Here is a 10,737-nt window from a genome sequence, read left to right as displayed (position 1 = left end):
CCCATTGTTGCAATCCTTGATTTTGTGGAACATGACTTAACTGACTTTTCCTGATCTTTCTCTTAATTGATCATTTTTTATCTAAACGTCGTTAAACTAGTAGATTGTGATTTTTATGTCTCGGATGAACTTGAGTGATTGCTAATATATTCGCTTTTGCGACCCTTCAGTTATGGTCCTTTAAGTGCCAATATGTGGCCAAGTTGACATTTTCCGCTATCTCCTTTGGCCATAATTAATCTAATTGAATCAAATAGTGTAACAATGCTCATGCGGGATAAATCTCTAACAAATCAATAACTAGTCCGATCTCTACACAATAAACTTTTCTGGCTCTCTCACTTGACTACTTGTTATCCAATATTTACCAAACTTGACATAATGTCTCGGGGACGAGTTCGATATCTTGTCAGATCTCTCAAATTATGGTGAGCATATAATTTGTCGCACTGTTTGAACCTTTGAAAATAAAGAAATGAACCAATGGCATCATAAACATCATTTATTAAACCCATATGTATACAGTTTGGTTAGAAATTTACCACATACTATTTATCAACTACAATGGCTTACTTCTAAGTATATACACAATTTTATATTACAATGAACAAGATGTCGTGTCTATTTACTTATATAGCTCTGAAAGACATTATAATATTTGCTCTTAGCAATTTCACTGTATAATTCTGCATAAAATCCAATAGTTAAAACTTGATCAATCATCAAATACACTGCCGTCATCTGGGTTATGTATTAGTTATCGTTCACATTTTGAATTTTAAGGAATATTTCACAAGCGAGCGAAGCCGGCGCTGTGACTTGATCTATTAAATTAAAAATATGAATGATAGGAAATTTACTGTTGACCATGCGACCGTTATTGAGTTTAGATTATGTTGACTGCATACAGGAAAAATGACTGACTATTTTTTTTTTATCAACGCGTCTGGGCATTTTATGAGAAATATGTTTTCAATTTGAAATTGACTTTAACGCTTTCATTGGAGAACAAAGAAGGGCAATTTTTAAAGATTCTCATAAATATTCATAACCTGCCTGATATAGGAAGACAAAATTTAATAAATAAACGATTGCTGAAAAAATAGGCATTAAATACCAGTTTTTTAAATATTACTTTATAGATCATAATGGTTTGTTTCATTAGAAGAATGTAAAAACTTAAAACCAATTCAGCTCAAAAACCTTTACTGCATGAGTGGCGTAGTAACGAGTGTAAGCTTATCTTTTGATTTCACACGGAAATAATAACTGCGATTGTAAACTTATACAAACATTTTTCTTCTTTTTTAGGCCTAGAAATGATATTAAATGAATGTAATTTGTGTTTTTGCAGAAAAGCGCGCTAAATTGGACGCAAATGCAACGTCATTTCCGAAATAACGTTGTAGAAATTGTCCAAACCCTGTGCGCGTTTAGTTTGGATTTAAAAGCGGGCTAATATTGATATGTTCACAGTTTGTACCGTCCTATTTATTTTACTGATCAATCTCTATTAATCACCGAAAATCATGTAGTACTTTTTATGTTCTTTTAAACTTAGATTTCCATATCTATCAGTGGAAACACAACACGTCCTATTGAAAAATCCCTATGATGCTACTTTCCTTTCCTGATCCCGTATTCTTCTAGTAGCGTGTGTTGATAGCTGGGTTCAACTCTCTGATGTTTATTAAGGTGATAAGGATATTAACTAATGAATCAATAACAGCTTTTCAGTAATGTACTGTAATTCATTATGAGACTTTCCCGAACAATTCATCTGATGATTTGTGTTAAAAATATTTACGAAAATGCACTAAATCAATAATGCGACTGATTTCTGACGTCATCCCCGGACGATTAACTCCATGAAAAATCGTGTTAAGAGTTAGTGCGGTTTCATTGGATATAAATATGAACAGTGTGTTATAATAAGGGATTGAACAACGGAGACATATGATAAAAGGAATTCTACGATAGCACGCTTTTCTGAAGACCTTTATTGTGTCTCGTCCGGTGTATAAACATGCATCCGTCTCGAACACTACGCGTTATCGACGGATACGTGCTTAAAAACCGATCTCAGCTTATTACAGAACGTCAGCATAAGCGTCCTATCACTATTACCCCTATATGTTTTATATATCTTAGTATAAAGGTAAGGAAGTTTATTTCAGAAAACGTTCCTTCCGGTTTTTCTTCTTTCCCTTATAAAAACATAATTATGTTAGACAAATGGTCACCATTATTGTATTCCCACTACAAATTTGATTTTCTTTAAAAAACACATACAAACAAAGATACAACCAAAATTGTTACTAACTTTTCCTTATATATTGTACTGTAATTGATAAGCGGAACGACAAATGTCTGAGACGATAATTATCTGGCCCCAATTTCTCGAAACTTCGTAAGTTCGTTTTAGCAGTATTATGCTAAGCTCACTATTTTTGTTTTTCAATAATATGCGTAATAGTCTTTAAGAGTCTTTATGCTTTAGATATGAGTAATCTAAATAATAATCACAGTTTACCACTTTTCATTGCTAAAAAATCTATTTTAAGTATGTATTTTGGCTAATTGAAATAAGCTACTTAAGCATGCTAAGCTTATGAAGTTTCTAGAAATTGGGGCCTGCGGTACTTAAGCATTTAGCTACACATGTTCCACTAAACTTGAGAATACCAATCCCTCACATACTTAACACTTTGGCACCTTACGTTTAGTTTCGTATATCCGTATGTTTTGCCTTATGTCTGATTTTTTTTCTTTTGTCATCAGATATCATTTGATAAATTTCAGGCGATCCCTTCATAAGTCCTCAGAGTACTCAGCAATCTTCAGACACGCATTTGAAGCGTTTGTTGTGTTCTTTAGCATAACGTTTTCTTAAGTAGGATATAAATGTTGCCATATACGACAACACTCACTAACGATGTCTGCACGCACTCCCAAAACTATATCCTGCATTACCATTTTCATTCTACCTGATTAGGTAGGCGCGACCAGTAGTTCAGCTCTCACACGACGACTCAGCCCACAATAACTCAGTTTTATAATAGTTTCTGGCATTGCTCTTCCTCCAAGTTGCATATCACGTGATGTATAAATGATTGTCGAGAATATGTTACACAGTTCTACAAACGCGTCGATTCTTTAAAATCATCCAAATTTATGATAACACGTTTTCCGTTCATATTTGGAGTACATGGTTTGGATTCTTCAGGGCTGTCGTCTTTCTGAGCTGCTTCAGTCATTGCGGACAGTTTATGTTGCAAATGGCGATTGCCAATTTTCATATTTCTATGTTTTAAAGTCTCGAGCTGCATATATAATCGACGAAACTCCTCCTGCAATGGATTTGTACTCGTATTTTACATTTGTATGCTTAGTCAGTGGAATACAAATACAGGCGCAGAGAACGCTTAAAATAAAATAAAAATAGTGAAATGGTTAAAAGGTTTTTGAATTATATTGTAGGATTTTCAGCTATCAAAAAGCAATATCTTTAACGACGCCCCTTAAGAACACGACACCAACAACGAAATAGCGTACCATTGTTTAAAGGAATGCCAATGAAGACATTTTCCACATGAACTACAAATGTTGACAAAATGGATGCACTTGGAGTAAACGTTGATCGTGCTATCCATTTCAAAATGTCCAAACCTGTATATCCTTTTCTAGCAGACTTTCGGACTCGCCGTCGGCGTTAGACTTTTCAGCGTATCTGTCAAAGGTGGAGTTTGCATTTGACGTGATGGTGTCTGTATTCATGGTTGGCTTGTTGCTATACGTGTGTCGCGAACCGCCCCCCTTCGACATCATCGTTGTGTGCTGCACCTCATTATTTTTACCGCGGTATTTCAACACCATATATACCTAAAACGGTAACAAAAAAAACCTTTGGTACATTTTGAACTATGACTTACTAGTAACTTAATGTATATTAGCACGAGCATTCGGCGTCCAAATTCGCATTTTGTCTTAAGCAACTATGAACTGTGTAAGTTTGGTATGGCAATAAATGGGTAAAGATAGTACAATTTACCACCCACCAGAAACATTACACCTATCTCATGTCTTTTCTAGAAATAATTTTATTTATAAAATGCTGGACTAGTTGGGTAAGGGTCTACACTACATTGTATTTATATGACGCCTTAACTGTAGTTACTGAAACAAGGAACTTATTTGTTCCTTTTATGTCAAAACTGCCTAATTTACGACTATGTTTCCTTCTCGATACAAGGGTGCCCTCTTTCAGAATTCTTCTGTCGACCTACTTTTCCCCCAAAAACGTCTTACATACGACTTACACTCACGTCTTAGACGAATTTTGTTACTATTTTAGGCAACATACATACCGTAAAACTACCTACTTGGACAAAGAGACCTACTACTTACTTTACTACCAAACAGGAAGGCTAGGGTGACGGTGGTGGTGAGGTTGGAGTGGATGAAGATGACGAGATATAGTAGGTCTGGGTTCGCTGGAAACGGATCCTGAAGAAATATCCTGAAACCACAAACATATCAGAAAACGTAAGAAAGAGCAACTTGGTCTAGATTATTGTAACTTGTGTTCAGTGGCGAGAGAGAGAGAGAGAGAGAGGGAGAGAGAGAGAGAGAGAGAGAGAGAGAGAGAGGGAGAGGGAGAGAGAGAGAGAGAGAGAGAGAGAGGGAGAGAGGGAGAGGGAGAGAGAGAGAGAGAGGGAGAGGGAGAGAGAGAGAGAGAGAGAGAGAGGGAGAGAGAGAGAGAGAGAGAGGGGGAGGGAGAGAGAGAGAGGGAGAGGGAGAGAGAGAGAGAGAGAGGGAGAGGGAGAGAGAGAGGGAGAGGGAGAGAGAGAGAGGGAGAGGGAGAGAGAGAGAGAGAGAGAGAGAGAGAGAGAGAGGGAGAGAGAGAGGGAGAGAGGGAGAGAGAGAGAGAGAGAGAGAGAGAGAGAGAGAGAGAGAGGGAGAGAGAGAGAGAAGTTGACGTTGACTCTGTACAATAATGCCTTTAAAATAGGTGTGAGTTGTATGCCTTTTAAATGACCTAGCTTATTACATGGACGACTAAAGAGTCGACAGGTCTAATTGGAAATTGGTTTGTTTCTGTTGGCAAAACCTGATAACATAAAAACATTGAATTACTTCAATGAATTAAGTATAACTTACATCGAAACATTTAGGAAGAGCGAGAGCAAGGTTTCATTGTAGATGGCCCAGCTGATGAACCTGCTCTCGTTGAATTCTGAGGGTGCTTTACGTACTACGATGCAGAGACGTATACCCCATAACAGAAATAACAGCTCAGCTGAAATATCCACAAATAAGAAAATATAAGTCAACATTGCAAGCGATATACAGTATGCTCAGAAGAGGTCTTGAGCTTAACAAACGCTGAAGAACGTTACAGCCGTCATATATGAGTCCTAAAGAGTAAGTGATAAGTTATTGCAATCTAAGATTTTTTTACATCATTCTTATGAATTAAACATGAAAACATTCCGATAGTTCGGAAAACAGCGAGGAATATATTTTCGAATGCAATATAACTAAAAAGGAAGCACCTGCCGATATCTGCGGTGTTCTGCTTAACAGATGCTCATTTGTTTTCATTACACATATTTTAAGTGGCAGTAAGTCATTTTTATTTGGATAATTAGGATAAGAATGATTGAAAGGTACGTTTAGAATACAAAATAGGAAAATGTACTGCATGGTGCTTAATAAATCATGTTAAGCACCAACATACATTTTAAAGCTGTTGTCTCCCTTAGTTTGTGTTTACAAATAGAGCGGCTTGAAAAATATCCATTCTCAAATTATTCACTAAGTGGAAAAATAAAATATTTTTTATAACGTGCATGTAATTAAACATATATTAGTGTACCGCAAATCGCTAAAATGAAAATTTGGATAACTTTTTAAGTCAATCAATATTATGAGCAAGTCTTTTACTTTTTTCGAACACAAATACTTATATACCGGTATACCGTGGTTGGCCCTTGTTCTATTTAAATTCACCAAACTCCTGCTTTAATACTTAGCATTTGTAATAAAACACATTGGTTTTAGGTTGTACGTAGAGATTTTAATACAGTGAGATAATTTTAACAATCGTGTTTTGTTTTAATAAACATTTCCATTTATGATATCTTAACAATATTTATGCACTACATTTGGTCATGATATGACTTAATAGTATCTGTTGACATGAAATAAAGATAGAGTGGAGTAAAATATGATAGGTGTATAAAAAATTCACGTATTACAGTATTGATGGCCTTGTCTATTCTCTTAAAACGTTTAGGTGATCATGAATAGTAATGGCCAGGCATATGACGCATATAAGGACGTAAAAGAAAATGCATTTTTACCTATAGCGGCTGAATGATCCCACCAGTCCGACGAACATTGAAAAGCCTTAAGACCGCTTGCGTGCTTTCCTGAAATATATAAAGATACACATTACGGAACAAGCTTTCAACTAACTCGTTACATTCAGTACACTTTGCATAACGACCATTTGCTTTTTCTCGATGTTTACCGGCGACCATGGTTTATGAGAAATCTAATGGACTTGGGAGAATTTACAATTGTCCATGACAGTGTCTGACTTTCAATTTAACGACAAAAATGTTATTTTTCAACTATTAAACACAAATACTGAATACGTTTGATGTTTTCTTGCAAAGTGCTTTCGTTGGCTTCTGTATGTCTTTATCTGTAAATTACCAATGTTTTGCTACATATGTTGATAGATATCTCTCGAAAATAATATATCTCTTTAGACTGTTGCTATAACGCATGCTAATAAATCAATGACATTTAATCACATAAATTATCTTAGACCGAAAGATAAGCTGACCATTTTCCTCAAAACGTATTCTCTATTGACTATTAATAGTTTGTGCAAAAGGACACGAGTTAAAAAGATGAAAAACACTAATTAATGTGAGCAAATGTAAACGTAAATGGTTATATTTGAAACATATTGTATATATAATGCTGTGTTTTTATCTGAACCTAATGTAAGCCAAAAAGAACCAATTAATATAGTTTTAATTTAAAAGTGATCAATGAGAAAAAGTACAACGACAATTATATTTTGATTTATATAGTAAAGTTTGTGGAAAATAGTATAAACAAAAACTGAGTAATTCAGGGTATCAATTCCTTAAATTTCTATTACATTGTAGTTTAATTCGTACACATCTAAAGTTTCAGTTCTAATACATTCATTACCTCATTTGCACTTGTATCTGTACATTTAGTGGTATACGTTTTCAATACATATTCAAATGAAATTTATATTTATAAATATGAGGAAGAGTGATCCCTAACAAATTGGTCATTTATACGAAATCACACTGTTGAGCAATTTTAAAATAATAATAAAACTACAACCCACCCTGAACAACCCTGGGCATTCCGGCCATTGTCCTGGCGGCGCAATATGTTCCAAATATAAACACGATGATCAACAACCTTTTCATTAGGTCTGTGTCCGATATCTTGATTCGCTGTGCAGACCGCACTCGGAATACCACTGATATTCTGTAGACAAAGAAGATGGTATTTAATAAACTGTATCATGTTAGAATATCAATATAAATCATAAATAGAGTTTGCAGTTAGATACCACCATGTTATTTTGCATGTTATCACAATACAGCATTTTGGATAAGTACAGCAAACATTTTTCTTCAATTCATTAGTATGAGTTATCCAAGTTCCGTTTCAACTCTTCCTGGAAACCTGAGGTTCACATCGAAAAACTTAACTCCTAGGAATATTTTTTCGGTTTGCAACATTTTTTTTAATGTATTAAAACTACTCTCAATGTTTTCAACAGACCGGCGACCTATGATTTCCAAAACGTCAAACCTTCCATTTGCAAGCAAGAACTGACGCTTCCATAGAGTAGAGAAATTATTCGCCAGCTACAAAACTCCAATCAGAAATGACCAATATGATATCGAAGCTTCTTACATATTAATATTTCAGAAATATATACTCAGAATTAATTATCATTCTTTCGAGAATACTTTATAATCTCCATGCGTTCAATAAAAGTATCGGACGCTTAACTATCTTCAATAGATATTATTTACCTACCTCCAAGTTTTCAGCAGTAAGGCCCCGTATGATATTGAGAATCCAATTTCCCTAAACCAGAATCTTAAACAACAAGTGACAACGCTGACTTCGAAATAGCTGACAACAAGCTGAAAAGAAAAACAAAATATGCGGTAAAATACCTACATTAACAGGACCACATTCTTAACCCTACCACAATAACGCAACAAACAACAACAACAACAAAGCAATACTATTATTAAAAAAACAACACTAAATTAATCTCATAAATACGCCCGCATAAGGTTGGAATTATTGGAGATATTCAGGTGGAGCAGAACTAGTTCTTGACAAACTGACAACGAAATATGACCTGTTTGACCCGTTTTCTATCTAAATTTGGTTTCAATGTTTACCTTGTAATAAGGAACTGGTCTCAGTACAATATTTGTGTCCGCAAAATGATTGGATGCGGAACACCAATATTGAAAACTGGAAGTGAGTAATTTAAGAGGCGATACTAAAACCTAGAACGAAGAAATGCACACGTGTTTACAGATTCAGGCTTAGGGAGAAGGGTGTGTTATCTTCAGACAGGCACGCAATTGATTCAAACTAATATAAGGTTGCAACAATATTGTCATAAAATAAAATGTAATGTATTAATCGCAAAGTCTTAAATTATGATGGAAGTTATACTTTTGCGTATGCTTATGACAATTTGTTCTGCAAAAAAACCCCCTTAAGTGACACAAAAGGGCGTTTTGATTCTGTCTTGATTATTCAGACACAAACTTTAGTTGAGATATTGTGCAGAGCATTAATTACATCGTCTTTTGTCTGGCGTATTCTTAGACGTATCCACATAGATTGTAAAAAAACGGAAATTAAATTTAGAGGCAAAGAAACCGATCGTGTCGAGGGTGGAATTAAGTCATTTAGGCTTTTAAAGATTTCTTGTAAGAAGAGACTGAGGAAAGGCTAGAAATCCATAAGCTCTGTCAACTATAAAATGGTTCTAGCTACCAAAAGTAATGTTACGTGAAACACGATTAGAACTGGCGAACTGAAAAAGAATGATGTTTTTTCCCTCGCCTGGCTTTTAGTGTGCTAATCTGAATATATCGATGTGTTCGCAATTGAGTTTCAACATCTATCATGTCCTTTTGACGTATGTTGAGTTTTGTTGTTTTAACACGTTCGCTCGAAGAGACACGTTCAGTGTTATTTTAAGTGGATGTAATCATGCGCAATCACAAGTTCCATTTAGTAAATATTTCAAGATTACTTTCGACTCATTGGTCGGCCGTATTTCTATTCAGTTATATGTATTGAAATATGTGTGTAAATTTGAATAGAAAAATAGAGTTTGATTCTAAAAAAATAGAAAACAAGAAGAATAAAGATAGATACACTAGCGACATGGATTGCAATAAAATTACTCGACAATGAAAATAAGGATATAAGTATTTCATGCGATTTCAAAAAAGGGATTACAAAAAAATAAGTTAAACGAACTTTATAAATCAATATTGAGCTGATGTAAGACATTCTCTATCATAGGGACACCTTTCCGTTGACGATTTATACCCAAAGAGAGAACAGCACACATTCACTCAAAGATGAAACACAACGTTTAAATGACATATTGTCTCATATAATATAACACAAAGGGTACAATCTCTAATAACCAGTCTTCTCAAATTATTTTCTGTAATTAATTGATAACTGTTTTCAAATTAGAAACACAAAACGTACATCGTGTGGAAATATAACCTTTCACTCACCGGACAATACAGAAGAAATGCACCCAGCAGCACAATACGCAGTAAAACAGGAGAGGCTGCTTTCAGAACCTGAAGACAAACAATTTGAAGAATTTAAAGTTTTGAATGTTGATATTCCACAGACCACCAGTATCTGTAACATGTCATTGTAACAATATCGCAATTGAACATTTCCCCGTACACTTAAGAACGACGCGTGATAGGTACGTCAATAATTTTTATGTAGGCCAAAATGACGTTCATAACGTTTATGTTCATGTAAGAGTTTAGTATTTTGCTCGGCAGATGCTAGTTGAACGCTGCTCATTATATTTAATGTCACTTCAATATATTGTTCAATCTATGCCCGATTATTTGGTTTTTGACCAAGTTAAAATGTAATAATTATATTTAAAGATCAAATGACTTCGCCTGAGGTAGTTGAAGCAATGCAGTATATGATAGCAAATTAGAAAGATTGAATACACAATAACAAGACGATACCCTGAAAAAGAAAAGGAATTTAAGTAAAAATTTGCATGAAATAATAATTTTACAAAAGTTTAACTACCTTAACATCTCTGTATTGGACAGTGAACCATATAAGGGCCGGGATTCCGCACATAATGACCCCGGAAACCGCCAATACCACACTCCTCTGTATCCAGTTTAGGGTCAGAACGCAGGGGCTTGGGTCTTCACATGTGTCACAGCCTTCGGCGCATGGCAAACACTCGAAGTTCTGCTCGTAGTAGTCGCTGATACCCTAACAAGAGAAAATTAGTTGTTGAATTACATATATTTCAATGCGTTTTTATCATTTGTGTTTCATCCTGCTACACACCACATACATGCAATCATTCGTTCTTTCAATATTAAGTTTTTATACCGCAGTGCTTGGAGA

The 10,737-nt window shown here is 35.0% G+C and overlaps 1 protein-coding gene across 1 annotated transcript in view; it reads right to left on the bottom strand.

Annotated features, from left to right (window-relative positions):
* Positions 1–524: 524 nt before the first annotated feature.
* Positions 525–10,737, bottom strand: part of LOC128243559 (probable G-protein coupled receptor CG31760) — a 109,901-nt gene continuing 99,688 nt past the window's right edge. Inside the window, exons 5-13 of the mRNA XM_052961403.1 lie at positions 10,405–10,599; positions 9,855–9,923; positions 8,107–8,216; positions 7,400–7,545; positions 6,366–6,434; positions 5,161–5,299; positions 4,408–4,519; positions 3,670–3,882; positions 525–3,350 (exon numbers count right to left, since the gene is read on the bottom strand). Coding sequence (XP_052817363.1) covers positions 3,138–3,350; positions 3,670–3,882; positions 4,408–4,519; positions 5,161–5,299; positions 6,366–6,434; positions 7,400–7,545; positions 8,107–8,216; positions 9,855–9,923; positions 10,405–10,599 — 1,266 coding nt within the window. The 3' untranslated portion in view covers positions 525–3,137. The remainder of the gene's footprint in view (positions 3,351–3,669; positions 3,883–4,407; positions 4,520–5,160; positions 5,300–6,365; positions 6,435–7,399; positions 7,546–8,106; positions 8,217–9,854; positions 9,924–10,404; positions 10,600–10,737) is intronic.

The sequence above is a fragment of the Mya arenaria genome, chromosome 8 (genome assembly GCF_026914265.1).
Source record: "Mya arenaria isolate MELC-2E11 chromosome 8, ASM2691426v1".
Lineage (NCBI taxonomy): Eukaryota > Metazoa > Mollusca > Bivalvia > Myida > Myidae > Mya > Mya arenaria.
This window is presented reverse-complemented; position numbering and strand designations above follow the sequence as displayed.